This window comes from Hibiscus syriacus, unplaced genomic scaffold, assembly GCF_006381635.1.
Source record: "Hibiscus syriacus cultivar Baekdansim isolate YM2019G1 unplaced genomic scaffold, ASM638163v2 tig00112402_pilon, whole genome shotgun sequence".
NCBI classification, from domain to species: domain Eukaryota; kingdom Viridiplantae; phylum Streptophyta; class Magnoliopsida; order Malvales; family Malvaceae; genus Hibiscus; species Hibiscus syriacus.
Window position 1 is genome coordinate 1,181,355 of NW_024063323.1, and position 15,519 is coordinate 1,196,873.

Genomic DNA, 15,519 nt, shown 5'->3' on the forward strand with positions numbered 1-15,519 from the left:
CAAACTGTAATTTTGGCTTTGAAACGGTTCGAATACTTTGTAAAATTGTTTGAAATTATTAAGATTAAAACTTAATTTTATACTTTAGTAAGGATTTAAAATGAACTTTGAAATACTTTGAGTAATATTTTGATATTTGATTTAATATATCGAATATGCTTAGAAAAATCATTTTCAAAATTAAAATTCTTTTAATTTAATTTGTTATATCGAAACATCCAAATGTTTCAACAGTTGGATCAACCTTTATGTTTTTAAGTGAATTCAAGTTGTGTTGATAATTGACTTGGTTTATATATTCATTTTACTTTTTAATGGGAATTCTTTATTTGAAATTTGTATTCATTTTAGTCACCATGTTGGAAGAAAATTTGAGTTTGAGGAAGAAACATCATTAAACTTGACATTAGTCACCATTTGTCTTTCAATCTGATATGTTAAACAAAACCATAAATTTGGCTCTTTTGATCCTCAAATAGGTTGAAAGCACAAGAAAAATGATAGGTATTTCGGTATGCAATATGGTGATCTGATTATGTCGTCGTTGATGATTCCTATTTGGTTCCATCAAATATTGTTTCTATCGGATGGTTATTTGGTTCCATTAAATATTGTTTCTATCGGATGGCGTGGGAGAGGATTTAAACGCTTGTGGGTATAGAGAAAAGAAAGTGATGACACATTTAAGGATTCATTTGGTTCTAGAAAATATTTTCTTTTTTTATTTTTTATTTTTGTTTTCAGCAAATAATTTTCATTTTTAATTTTTTTGAAATCTAGAAAACATGTTTGATTAATATAAATGAAAACTTGGATCCAAAACTAAAATTGTACTTGGTATCTAAATAGTTATTAAATAATTACATTAAACTATAGTTATTAAAAACTTTATTATATAATTTAACACGTGAGTAATGTAAATATAAATAATAAAGTTGATCAGAAATTTCATAACTCAAAATTTATTTTAGTTTATAATAAGAATATAATATTAATGTTGTTGGATGTCGATTAAATTTAAAAAATACACAAAAATATTGTTATAAGCAAGAGCATATAAAAATTTTATTAACATAAAAAAATATGTTTAGTGGTAATTGAAACTTTCAAACTTATGGAAAAATTAATAAATGTAGTCCCTGAACATTTTTTTTTGCACGAAATGTGACCCTTAAAGTTAGAAAAAAATAATTAATCTAACCCTATGAACATCAAAATCAAACGTTGGCCGTCACGACTCTTACATGATACTTCACAAACTTACATGACAATCTACAATATTAATGTGATATTTCATTATATTATTTTGATGCTACACGATGGACGATGATGTGGTAGGTAGATTTAATTGATTATTTTAGAAAGTTTAAGGATTTATTTAGCTTTTTTTAAATAAAAGTATTTAAATTAAAAAATATTAAATATTAAATACATTAAATATAAAAATGATATAAAATTAAGCTATTAACCAAAATTTTATTTAAGGACTATATTGAGTGTAAAAAAAGTTCAGGGACCATATTGATCTTTTTACAAAAGTTTGAGAGTTTCGAATACCATTAAGTAAAAAAATATTGCTAGAATAATTTAAACTTGTGTAAGGTAAGTCAAAAATCTAGATATCATGTTTCCTTATTTTGAAATTTCCAAAACAATTTTAATGAAAATACTGAAATTATTTTGTTTATGATTTCATATTTTTACTTATTTTTGTTTTCATTTTCTAGAAATCATTTTCTAATTTTACAATCAAACACATTTATAATTTGTGGTTTAGATTAGGGTTTAGAGGTAAGATTTTGAGTTTTTAAATTTTTTTCTAATCTTATGTGACATAAAAAATAATAAATATGACACATCATAGAAAAATATTAATAATAATCTATATGATCTTATTTAACTGTGGAAGAACTAAAATAAGAGTAAATCAATTGTTGAGTGATTAAATTATAAATGTTTAAATTTTATTAACTAAAATAAAAGTGAACATGAAGTTGAGTTGTGATATTTGTAATTTACCCTTATTATAATTTATTTTGTTTCTCGGCATCTCCCTGTTCCCTAACAATTACTACTGATTTTCCTGTTCTCCATAAAAAACAACAATTTCAATATTAGTGCTTCCTATTCAGTTCATGAGTACATCTAATTAATGTGATTATATAAAGACTTTTTTTATGTAAATCAAAATAAATAGGGCAACCTACACATTTTGTACATAAATAGGGTAACGTTTAGTTTTCATTCTAGTACTCGTCCTTAAACCCTTAATGTGTTTAGTACTTAAACTATTAGTTTTGGAACATTTTAGTACTTGAACTTTAAAGTTTTCAAATTTAACGTTAAATTTTGAATGGAGTACTAAAATTAAACAAAAACTATACTTTAGGTATGATTTTGAAAAAATTGAAAGTTTATATACTAAAATGAACTAAAATTGATAGTTTAAGTACTAAACGCATAATTTATCCAACTAAATAAATGGAGTAAGGTGGTGTTTGTTTTTGTAGAGGTAAAAGGTCTGCAGTCTGAGAACCACATCTCCAGGCATCTGCAGCAGAAGAGGTGATCTAAAAGTCTGCAGTCTGCAAGAAGAAGACTGTTTATTTTTAACGTATGCAGACTGTTAAAATGAACTTAAATATAAATAAACTGATTTTTTAAACTTAAAAGAGTTTTGCAATACTCAGTTTAAATAATTTTAGTTTTGCAATACTGAAATTTAAATAATCCATACAATTACAATAATAAATTATTTAAAAGTAAATCAATCATATTTTAAAATAAATCAATCTATATTTTAAAATAAATCAATCCATACTAATAAATTATTTAAAATAAATCAATCTATACATCTACAATAATAAATCAATCCATATTTTAATATAAATCAATTCATACTAATAAATTATTTAAAATAAATCAATCCATATTTTAAAATAAATCAATCCATACTAATAAATTATTTAAAATAAATCAATCCATATTTTAAAATAAATCAATCCATACTAATAAATTATTTAAAATAAATCAATCCATATTTTAAAATAAATCAATCCATACTAATAAATTATTTAAAAATAAATCAATCATATTTTAAAATAAATCAATCCATACAACTATAATAATAAATCAATCTATATTTTAAAATAAATCAATCCATACAACTACAATAATAAATCAATCCATATTTTAAAATAAATCAATCCATACTAATAAATTATTTAAAATAAATCAATCCATACAACTACAATAATAAATCAATCCATATTTTAAAATAAATTAATCCATACTAAAAAATTATTTAAAATAAATAAATCATATTTTAAAATAAATCAATCCATATAACTATAATAATAAATCAATCCATATTTTAAAATAAATCAATCCATACTAATAAATTATTTAAAATAAATAAATCATATTTTAAAATAAATCAATCCATATTTTAAAATAAATCAAACCATACTAATAAATTATTTAAAATAAATCAATCCATACAACTATAATAATAAATCAATCCATATTTTAAAATAAATCAATCCATATTTTAAAATAAATCAATACATATTTTAAAATAAATCAATCCATACTAATAAATTATTTAAAATAAATCAATCATATTTTAAAATAAATCAATCCATACAACTATAATAATAAATCGATCAATATTTTAAAATAAATCAATCCATACTAATAAATTATTTAAAATAAATAAATCATATTTTAAAATAAATCAATCCATATTTTAAAATAAATCAATCCATACAACTATAATAATAAATCAATCCATATTTTAAAATAAATCAATCCATACTAATAAATTATTTAAAATAAATCAATTCATATTTTAAAATAAATCAATCCATACTAATACATTATTTAAAATAAATCAATCATATTTTAAAATAAATCAATCCATACAACTATAATAATAAATCAATCCATATTTTAAAATAAATCAATCCATACAACTACAATAATAAATCAATCCATATTTTAAAATAAATCAATCCATACTAATAAATTATTTAAAATAATTCAATCATATTTTAAAATAAATCAATCCATACAACTATAATAATAAATCAATCCATATTTTAAAATAAATCAATCCATACAACTACAATAATAAATCAATCCATATTTTAAAATAAATCAATCCATACTAATAAATTATTTAAAATAAATCAATCCATATTTTAAAATAAATCAATCCATGCTAATAAATTATTTAAAATAAATCAATCCATATTTTAAAATAAATCAATCTATACTAATAAATTATTTAAAATAAATTATTTTAAAATAAATCAATCCATATTTTATTATAATTTATTTTAAAATAAATTATTTTATAATAAATTATTTTAAAATAAATTATTTTAAAATAAATAATCTTATTAAATTATTTAAAATTATTTTAATAAATAACCATATTTTATAATTGTTCTTGAAGAGGTTTGAAGACCTTTGAAGACATAAAACTATGTCTGCACTAAGAATAGCTCGCGCAAACGTTAGAAGAGCTTATGTCTTCTAAAAAATAAACGTGTGCGAAGCCTAACGTCTGCGCGTGGTCTGCGCGACACAGACATAAGAGGTTTGAAGAGGTGGAACAATGAAAACAAACACAGACTAAAGGTGTTATAAATAGGGATGGACACGTTCACTGGGTATTCCGATTTTATTGATTGCTCTGGTTCCAGGGATCAGATGCCTGCATGGTATCTTGCCAGCATGTACGGGCGTATGTAGTCTTCTAGGTGATAGGCGAGCTCAAGGATTGCCCCAGAGAAAATAGGGATGGGCATGGGACTCGAAACTGACTGGATTGAGTATGATTGTTTTTAAAAAAAATCGGATTTGGGTCGGATTTTTTTATGTGATGTTTAAGTCGGGTTCGAGTTTAGGGTGAAAAATATCTGACCCAAAAAATATAATTTTATCTTATATATTTAAGAATAATTACAATAATACGCCTCTATATATTATTTTTTTCAATTAAGCCACTGTTTTTATTGAATAAAAATAATTTTTTTATTATTTCGGGTCGGGTCGGGTTTTTAAATTATATCGGGTTTGGTGAAAACTTGTTTTGGTCAGATCGAGTCTCGGGTAGAGGACTCTTTGTTCTCGGGTTGGGTCGGGTGGACCAAAAACCCTACCATGCCCTGATTATAAATTGAATTAAAACGTGTTAAATATATTCCCAAAGATGCATGTAAGAACAAATTAGGTTAAGTCCCGGATTTCAGACATTTGGTTAAGACTTAGTTAATAACCACTAATTGGCTCGAAAACAAAGGCAAAAGAAAAACCGAACTTAACGGTCATCATGAGCAATGCAAGCCTCTCAAACACCCATCTTTCACTCCCGCACAGGTACACAAATGTTACTCACCAATCTTTTTCTCTTTCGTAATTTTCCCAGAAAATTCCTTCTTTTTCCGTTTTACTTTGCATTGCAATTTTCTTTTCAATAAACTGGAAAGTGTTCATTCCTCGTTTAGGAAATCTGGGTTGTTTCCTTTTTAACATCTTAACTTGGTTTTGAATTCTTCCTTGGCAGATAATAAGGAGCCAAAAGTTGTGTTTAGAAAATCTCGTATTTATTAGAATTTTTCCAGGCTTCTGACTGAGAGATTAACAATGGTAATCCGAAGTTTACATAGTATTTTTTTTCTTAATTAAAATTTAACACTAACGTATGGATATCGATCTAGTTATTAAGGTTTCACTTATATTTCTTATGTATTTATTGTTGCATTTTGTTTATCGCGATGCGGGCATAATGTATGCTATTGTGATCATTGCGGGTATCACGGTTGTACAATAATGGTTTCGAACGACACCGCTACCGTCATATAACGGTTGCTATTTTAATAACAGACCACTGTTTAAATCCCTGCATATGTTACTCAAAATTTTCTCCTTTTTCATAAAATAATCCTCCAAATATGCCCAAAGGGTACTCGTATGCTTATGCTTGACACTGTGGTTAAGCTAAGATTTTGCATTTGTAGATGTTGGTAGAAAGAAAAACAAAGTATTGTTTATATTCAAGCATGAAACATTTTGGATGTTGTTGTTTTACTGAAAATTGGGGTTTAAAAGATTTGTTAACGTGTTTATTACATATGTTATAGGCAACTTCAGTGAACATTACTGTCGGTTCTCATGTCTGGGTTGAAGACCCGGACGAAGCATGGATTGACGGGCAGGTTTCAAAGATCAGTGGAAAAGATGCCGTGATTCAGACCACTAATGGTAAAACGGTATGCAGACTACCTATACAATAAGCATTCCATTTGAATTCAGACCGAATTATCGGGACTCGAGTGTGTCGAATACTCATACGTTTTCGATACATACAAGTACTTTTTTTCATATATTTAGAACATCAACATCTTCATCTCCATGTTCAACATCTAATCATTTATCATGTGTCTGGGATTGACGTTTCTCATGTTGATCAACATGAAGGTCACGGTAAACTTATCGAAAATATATGCAAAAGACATGGAAGCTCCCCCAGGTGGCGTTGATGACATGACCAAGCTATCTTACCTGCATGAGCCTGGAGTTTTGCAGAATTTGAAAAACAGATATGAATTGAATGAAATTTATGTAAGATTCTCTCTTATTTTCATGAAATCACAGGTGTTATATACTTACAAATGTATATATACATATATGTGTGCAGACTTATACAGGAAACATTCTAATTGCTATAAATCCATTTCAAAGATTGCCTCACATCTATGGTTCTCATATGATGCAACAATACAAGGGTGCCCCTTTTGGAGAACTTAGCCCTCATGTTTTTGCAGTTGCAGATGTTGCATACAGGTTATTCTTCTTCAGTTTATGAATGTAGAATTTTTTTTCTTTTTCCGGATATAGTTGATGAACAAATTTAAAGAGAAATATGAACAACAACCAGGGCCATGGTTAATGAATCAAAAAGCAACTCAATTCTAGTGAGTGGTGAAAGTGGAGCAGGTAAAACGGAAACAACCAAAATGCTTATGCGATACCTGGCATATCTCGGCGGCCGAGTTGCCACTGAAGGACGAACAGTCGAACAACAAGTTCTTGAAGTATGATTCAATGATTTCATATTACCACCCATCAGAAAATATCACTCTGATTTCTTGCATGATATCTGATATGAACATTATATTATCTGAATCCAGTCTAATCCAGTCCTTGAAGCATTTGGCAATGCTAAAACTGTCCGAAATAACAACTCTAGGTAAGATCGGATCCGGAAATCTGTGTATTCTTACATTTCGCAATCGTGTTTAACAAATAAGTTAATAATCTGTGTTGTAAGAAGGGTATTAATTTGAATTTTTTGTAAGCAACTGATGATTAAACTATGACAATATGATGGAACTTATGGGGATACCATATGAACAGAATATACTAGCAAATTGCAAGTCTAGGCAACTTAATCTATCAAATCTTTCTTACTGCGTAAGAAATCATTGAGCTCATTACATCTTATCTCATGTATACATGCATATAAAGTTTATTGATTTGCTTCTTTGTAAATGAATCAATGATTAAACAATGACAAAAGGACACAACTTATGTGGATGACGTATGCATTGAACATACTAGCAAGTCCAGGCAATTTAGTCTATCAAATCTTTCTTGTTGCAAAAGAAATCAATGAGCTTAACCCATTCATGCAAGTACATGCACACTCCTGGTAACACTGATCTATCCTAAAACTAATACTGGTGCAGTCGTTTCGGTAAATTTGTTGAGATCCAGTTTGATAAGCATGGAAGAATATCAGGAGCAGCCATCAGGACTTACCTTTTGGAGAGATCTCGTGTTTGCCAAGTTTCTGACCCGGAGCGCAACTATCACTGTTTTTATCTTCTTTGTGCTGCACCACCAGAGGTATTTTTGTTGGTTTCTTGTGCGATCATCCCCATAATTTATATTATGCATTTTAGTTTTTCCAGTGAGTGTTAAATCACCATTTTATACAGGAAGTTGAAAAGTATAAGTTGGGAAAACCCAAAAGCTATCACTATCTTAACCAGTCACGTTGCATCGAACTAGTTGGTGTAAGTGATGCCCAAGAATATCTTGCTACAAGGAGAGCTATGGATATTGTAGGAATTAGTCACAAAGATCAGGTATATATATATATTTATATATGTAACTCTTACACCTGCGAGAATTCGTCTGGTTTCTTATGAAACAAAAACCGGACTGATCATCCTTGTATCCCACTTGCAGGAGGCAATTTTCCGAGTTGTTGCTGCAATTCTTCATCTTGGAAACATTGTATTCACAAAAGGAAAAGAGGCCGATTCATCGCTTCCAAAAGACGACCAGGCTAAATTCCATCTGAAAACAGCAGCAGAGCTTCTCATGTATGTGCTTTTAGGGTATCTTAACTGTCATATTTATCAAACCACTGAATTTTCACTTCATTATCAGGTGTGATGTTAAGGCCTTGGAAGATGCATTGTGTAAACGTAATATGGTCACACCCGAGGAAATTATAAAGAAAAGCCTCGACCCGCAAAGTGCGACAGTTAGCCGGGACGGTTTGGCTAAAACAATATATTCACGATTGTTTGACTGGTGAGACAAGCTTGCATACAAAACAATCTCATATGATCAGAAGAGAAATGTTTTGCAGGTTCTGAGATAATGCTTCTCTGCTTTTGTGCACAGGCTGGTAGACAAAATTAATAATTCAATCGGACAGGATCCGAACTCAAAATTTCTAATCGGAGTCCTAGACATCTACGGTTTCGAAAGCTTTAAGACTAATAGGTATGCTCCACTCTTGTAGGCTTCATCTTTGTTCTCACAAATACAAGGATCTTCCGGTTCATGAAAAAAAAGCTTTAAAAATAAATAAACTTATCCGTCTCCAACACTTAAACCTATGTCTGAGTAATATTCGACATGTCTCTCCGTGAAGCTTTGAGCAGTTTTGTATTAACTTCACAAATGAGAAGCTGCAACAGCATTTCAATCAGGTAAAGTCTTGAAACATGATTGGATCATTTCAGTTATATGAATTTGATCCAAAACAACAAAATATATGTGGATCTCGTATGTTCTTCAGCATGTCTTCAAGATGGAGCAAGAAGAGTACACAAAAGAGAAGATCAATTGGAGCTACATAGAATTTGTTGATAATCAAGATGTCCTGGATCTTATTGAAAAGGTTAAGCCCCCTATGTATTATGTTTTAACCACTAATGCTACATGAAGTTTCGACGAGATTTTTCCTTGCTTTTATATGTACCAAACTCCTCATATGGCTTAACTCTACTCATTTAGACCTGAACTATGTATTAACATAGCTCGTAGTATGCTGCAAAAAGCTGGTTTGGAATTCCATACTGCTTTATTTTCTGCTTCATTTGTATTATCCTTCACAATTTTGCTTAATCATACCGCACTTTCATTTTTCTTTCTTGGCAGAAACCAGGGGGAATCATTGCTCTTCTCGATGAAGCTTGGTATAGCATTAGCCTTTGATGTCTTATTCTCAATGAAATTTACTTGCAATTAATTACATAACTTCCACATACTTAGTAGTTTCTATATTTTTTTCAGCATGTTCCCGAAATCAACTCATGAAACTTTTGCAAACAAGCTTTATACGACGTTTAAGAACCACAAAAGATTCATCAAGCCGAAACTGTCTCGCACTAATTTCACTATTGCTCATTATGCAGGAGATGTATGCTTCCATAGCACAATGTTTACGAGCAAATAGCTGATCTTCTGTGACATTTTTTAGATTATATTTTAAATAACGCTTCATTTTTCAGGTCCAATATCAATCTGAGCAATTTCTGGACAAAAACAAGGATTATGTGGTTCCTGAGCATCAAGACTTGTTGAGTGCTTCGAAATGTTCATTTGTGTCAGGCCTTTTCCCTGCACTTCCAGAGGAATCATCTAAATCAGCCAAGTTTTCCTCTATTGGTTCTCGCTTTAAGGTCGTTTTGTGTTTGTTGTCTTACTGATTTCGGTTGAATCCCTGCTACCAACTGAATAAAACCTCTTACAATGTCTCATTTTAACTTGTCATATACTGCAAGAAGTTTGGGGAGTAACACTGGTTTGATATAATGCTGCAGATACAATTACAGTCACTAATGGAAACGTTAAACTCTACGGAACCGCACTACATCCGATGCGTAAAGCCTAACAACCAACTTAAGCCTGCTATATTTGAGAATCAAAATGTCATGCAACAACTTCGTTGCGGAGTGAGTTCAGAGTTCTCATTTATTTTCAATTCTCAACTGGTTTTGCAGAGGGATTCTTGTTTCCTCTTAATATGTTCTGTTCTTTTTACAATAGAAGTTGGCTGTTGTAGGGTGTTCTAGAGGCAATTAGAATCAGTATGGCTGGATATCCAACTCGTAGACCATTCTTTGAGTTCATTAACCGGTTTGGTCTTCTTTGTCCTGAGGCTCTAGAAGGAAAGTAAGTGAGCTCTTTTCGTTTAAAATTGCAATTATCTGTGATGAAACCTGCGTAATCCCGTTTGCTTATGAACTTTGCTGTTACAATATTGCTCCCTATAATTGAACTAATGTGTCAACTCTTCACTTCGACTACATCTATTATAAGCAGTTACGATGAAAAGACTGCATGCCTGAAGATTTTGGAAAAATCAGGACTTAAAGGATTTCAGGTAATTCAATAATTTTTCATATAGCAAAGGAAATTTTCAAGCTCGTGCACTTTGTTGTGATATTGCTGTGTTGAAGCATCAATAATTGAGCTCAAAATGGTGTTTTTTTTCTTCTCTTTTGCAGGTGGGTCTAACAAAGATCTTTCTAAGAGCTGGTCAGATGCCGGAATTAGATGCACGAAGAGCGGAAGTACTCGGTGGGGCAGCAAATATTATACAGCGCCGCATTCGTACTCATATATCTCGCAAACGATTCCTTGCATTGCAAAAGGCCGCTATTGAACTTCAGTCTATTTGTAGAGGTAAGGGTTGACAAAGAAACAATCTAATGGCATGTGGTGGTGAATTGTTAGTGTATGCTTAAGTCTTCCACCTTTTCTTTTGTTTGTGATATGAAGGCTGGAAATAGTTGAAATAATACATCAGAAAATGTTAAATCGACATCATTCGAGCTAATTTTCACACAAACATGAATAATCTGTAGGAACATTGGCCAGCAAAATTTATGAAAACAAGAGAAGGCAGGCAGCAGCTGTGAAAATTCAGAAGAACACTAGGAGGCATCAATCTAGAATAGCCTACAACAAACTCCACATATCTGCCCTTGTCTTACAGACATGTTTGCGTGCAATGGCCGCTCGTAGAGAATTTCGATCCATGAACTTAAATAAAAATGCAACTTTGCTTCAGGTTATACTCTTAATCATATTAGATTGCTTCTTTCCTAGTCTATTTGTTTGAGACTAGTGCTTTTCCTATAATTCAGAAAATAAAAATGAAACTGAAAAATCGCAGGCTTGGTGGCTCTGTAGGAGAGCTGTCAGATATTACAAGAAACTTACGAGAAGTTGTATTGTGACACAAACCTGGTGGAGGGGAAGACTTGCACGAAGAGAGCTACGAAAGCTCAAAATGGTCTGTCTTGGATAAACTTCCTTTTATAGCTACACATCATGCATGGTGATGGTTTCTTCAAAAAGTATCTGATTTTTATCAGTTTAAGCTTCGTATTTTGCCTTGATTATGTAGGCGGCGAGGGAAACTGGTGCACTGAAAGAAGCAAAGGATAAGCTCGAAAAGAACGTCGAGGAACTTACATGGAGGTTGCAGCTCGAAAAACGTTTAAGGGTAATAGTTTTGTTTATGCTAAAACATGGCAGATTGTGTTTCATGGTGCATTAAGCTAATGCAAATCCTGTTTAGTTACAAGCAATAATGTGCATAGTATTGTGTTTCGACTTCAGCGTCAACATTCTTCAATTATATTCAGTTTTATAGATATGTATGTTCATGGAAAGCCTTGAACTATGTTTGCAGACTGATCTAGAAGAAGCAAAAGCTCAGGAGATTGCGAAACTGCAAACCACAATGCAAGAAATGCAGCAAGCCATCGATGAAACCAATGCATTGCTTGCTCAAGAACGAGAGGCTGCGAAGAAAGCTATTGAAGAAGTTCCCCCGGTTATTCAAGCGAGAGAAGTTTTGGTCCAAGACACAAAGAAAATTGAATGTCTTACAGAAGAAGTGGAAAGCCTAAAGGTATTATCCTCCAAAACCGAATATTTCTTCGTATAACAATGCAAGAATTTTGTAGTATCCATGACCCTGTGGTTCTTATCGTCTTTGTTTCCCACAGGCCACATTGGAATCAGAAAAACAAAGAGCTGATGAGGCAGAAGGAAAGTACAATGAACTCCGGGAATCGAGTGAAGAAAAACGAAAAAGACTGGAAGAAACTGAGAAGAAATTTCAACAACTCAGTGATACAATTAGAGGGTAGCCTACCAGGGATAATTTCATTGTTTACTTTAGATGGTCATGTTTTTATGTCAAAAACATATGATACATATGCTTTCCATGTGGTTGATTGATCTCAGGTTGGAAGAGAAGCTCACTAATATAGAATCGGAGAATAAAGTACTGCGGCAACAGGCAGTTTCTATTGCTCCCAATAAGTTCCTTTCAGCACGTTCAAGATCGATTTTGCAGGTAGTTTGAATAATGAGCTTGTGTATAGTTTGCAGTATAACTTTGAATGTCTCGTAGGATTGAGGAGATTCACTGGTTGTCTAATGATTGACAGAGAGGTTCGGAGAGTGGTCACCTGGAAGCAAGGGCATCCATGGTGAGTAAAGTTCTTGTAACTTGACACTATTAAGCCTTGGTGTTCTTTGTTGTCTGAATTTTTTTTCGCTGTCAATGTACTTTCAGCCGGATCTTCACAGCCCATCAATGAACCTTCGGGAGACTGCTGAAGTTGAGGAGACACCACAAAAATCATTGAATGAGAAACAACAGGAAAACCAGGATTTGCTCATTCGATGTATAGCACAAAATTTAGGCTTTGCTGGGAACCGACCTGTTGCAGCCTGTATCATATATAAATGCCTTCTTCAGTGGCGATCGTTTGAAGTCGAGAGAACTAGTGTCTTTGATCGGATCATCCAGACTATAGGGAATGCTATTGAGGTTGGACTATCAAACTTTTCGCACTGATGTTTTTCCTTAAATTTCTTATTAGAAACCTTATATTCTTGAACTGATTGTAGCACTTGAATTTCAGACCCAGGATAACAATGAGATCTTGGCCTATTGGTTATCCAATGCCTCCACACTTCTGTTGCTACTGCAGCGCACATTAAAAGCTAGCGGTGCTGCTGGAATGACTCCAACACGGCGTCGGTCATCATCGGCTACATTGTTTGGGAGAATGACCCTAGTAAGAATTGTCATTGATGTCAATCCATACCCTTCAGTAACTTTTGGTTCTCGTAACTAATCCATGTATGGGTTTTATTGTCTTAAAGAGTTTCCGTGGAGCACCGCAAGGCGTCAATCTCTCCTTAATTAATGGCAGCATTAAAAGTGGGGCTGATAATCTCCGGCAAGTCGAAGCCAAGTACCCAGCTTTGCTTTTTAAACAACAACTTACAGCATATGTGGAGAAAATATATGGAATGATTAGAGATAATCTAAAGAAAGAAATTTCACCACTGCTAGGATTATGCATTCAGGTATTATACATATAATATATAGACACACACGCATATATATCAGAATTAGATTAAGTGAAGGCAATAATGAGAAGAAAGAAACAAGAACTAACTACTTTTTTTTTATTCAAATTTAATGATTTAGGCACCGAGAACATCCCGAGCAAGCTTAGTTAAGGGAGCGTCGCGATCCGTTGCAAATACCGCAGGCCAACAGGCTTTGATTGCTCACTGGCAAGGGATTGTGACGAGCCTTGGAAACTTCTTGAACACTTTGAAAGAAAATCATGTTAGTTACAGCCCAACTTTTCCCCTTTTGTTCAAATCTATAGTTCCCTTGTTTTGGTGAACTTAGTTCAGCCAAGTTTTTCAATTTGGTTTAAAAAGGCTACCATTTGCGTTGTATGTTCAAATGCCGTTTCATAGAAGGATTAACATTTGGTCGCTTCCTTTACAGGTGCCCCCGTTCTTAGTCCGAAAGGTGTTCACGCAAATATTCTCATTCATCAATGTTCAACTATTCAATAGGTAACAGTCCAGGCTGCATTTTTTTATCTTCATAGTTGGCCTTTGCATACACTTTCGATTTGAATTCACTATCTTGTTGCAGCCTTTTGTTGAGGAGAGAGTGTTGCTCATTCAGTAATGGTGAATACGTTAAAGCCGGATTGGCTGAACTGGAACACTGGTGTTACAAAGCAACCGACGAGGTACCTTCAAGTACCTCTGGATTCACTTTCGAGTTCTTCATTATGCACTCGAAAAAAAATAAAATAAAACTAAACACATTATAAATGCAGTATGCAGGTTCAGCTTGGGATGAGCTCAAGCATATTAGGCAGGCCATTGGTTTCTTAGTATGTTCCCATTGTTGCACCACTTTATAATTTCTATCTGCACGTCCATGACTAGAGTTGTCCATTAACGATATCATCGGTACTGTTAATTCTGATTCAGGTAATACATCAAAAGCCGAAGAAAACGCTGGATGAAATAAGTCACGATCTCTGTCCGGTGAGATACGATACGAATGTAACCCAGAATGAGATATAAATCTCCCCTGCTGAATCCCAAGTCTCAAAATAACTTGATTTCCATTTGCAGGTCCTCAGCATACAGCAGCTGTATCGTATCAGTACAATGTATTGGGACGACAAGTACGGTACGCATAGTGTGTCCCCTGATGTAAGTTCCCCAAATGCAGGTTTACCGAAAAAGAAAACGAGATTAAAGCCACATCCTGACATAGTTGAGCTTTGCTGGTTTATCTGAATCCAGGTAATATCCAATATGAGAGTGTTAATGACAGAGGATTCCAACAATGCTGTTAGCAATTCCTTCCTGCTGGATGATGACTCCAGGTTAGCAGATGTATTCGAAAACATTGATTGGAACATAATCCGACATTGTTCTAACACTGAATTTGTATTATTTTTGCAGCATTCCGTTCTCTGTGGATGACATATCCAAGTCAATGGAACAAATAGACATTGCAGACATTGAACCACCACCACTTATTCGTGAGAACATAGGATTTAGTTTCTTGTTGCCACGTTCGGATTAATAAAAAATATGATGCTTGCAAAGGGATTGGTTCTATATTTCAATCCTTCCAAGATGTAGATGCTGCTTATCTTATTTTTGCTTTACGATTAGAAATATTTGTCGTATAGCTCATTCATTTGCTCCCTGCTTGGTATAACTGTCGAATGTTGTACAATTCCATATTTTGCAGTGTTTTCAATTTCTTTTCTGCTTTTTTTTAATAATACTAGATGATTATAATAAGGTAATATTTATTTATAATTTTCTTAATATATTAACAACACA

At 32.4% G+C, this 15,519-nt stretch overlaps 1 protein-coding gene across 1 annotated transcript; it reads left to right on the forward strand.

The window, feature by feature from the left end:
* Positions 1-6,500: 6,500 nt before the first annotated feature.
* On the forward strand, positions 6,501-15,298 carry LOC120179116 (myosin-9-like). Its single transcript, XM_039184821.1, has 36 exons — positions 6,501-6,630; positions 6,707-6,852; positions 6,947-7,103; positions 7,200-7,258; positions 7,758-7,917; positions 8,010-8,159; positions 8,263-8,399; positions 8,467-8,613; positions 8,707-8,808; positions 8,960-9,017; positions 9,107-9,208; positions 9,469-9,506; positions 9,604-9,730; positions 9,822-9,992; positions 10,134-10,265; positions 10,376-10,485; positions 10,636-10,696; positions 10,821-10,998; positions 11,181-11,386; positions 11,492-11,611; positions 11,726-11,824; positions 12,014-12,235; positions 12,333-12,472; positions 12,574-12,685; positions 12,780-12,821; positions 12,908-13,165; positions 13,260-13,415; positions 13,504-13,710; positions 13,835-13,978; positions 14,147-14,217; positions 14,300-14,399; positions 14,490-14,546; positions 14,647-14,703; positions 14,794-14,874; positions 14,968-15,050; positions 15,130-15,298. Exons 1-36 carry the CDS (start codon positions 6,523-6,525, stop codon positions 15,251-15,253), a joined length of 4,422 nt encoding a protein of 1,473 aa, XP_039040752.1. The 5' UTR covers positions 6,501-6,522; the 3' UTR covers positions 15,254-15,298.
* The last annotated feature ends 221 nt before the right edge of the window (positions 15,299-15,519 follow it).

What these genes read in the sequence shown, in the direction of transcription:
- LOC120179116 (XM_039184821.1), top strand. Translation starts at nt 6,523, where the DNA reads ATGGAAGCTCCCCCAGGTGGCGTTGATGACATGACCAAGCTATCTTAC. An exon ending in TCCTGGATCTTATTGAAAAG is followed by an intron (nt 9,209 to 9,468) that starts GTTAAGCCCCCT and finishes CTTTCTTGGCAG; the next exon opens with AAACCAGGGGGAATCATTGC. An exon ending in ACACTTTGAAAGAAAATCAT is followed by an intron (nt 13,979 to 14,146) that starts GTTAGTTACAGC and finishes CTTCCTTTACAG; the next exon opens with GTGCCCCCGTTCTTAGTCCG.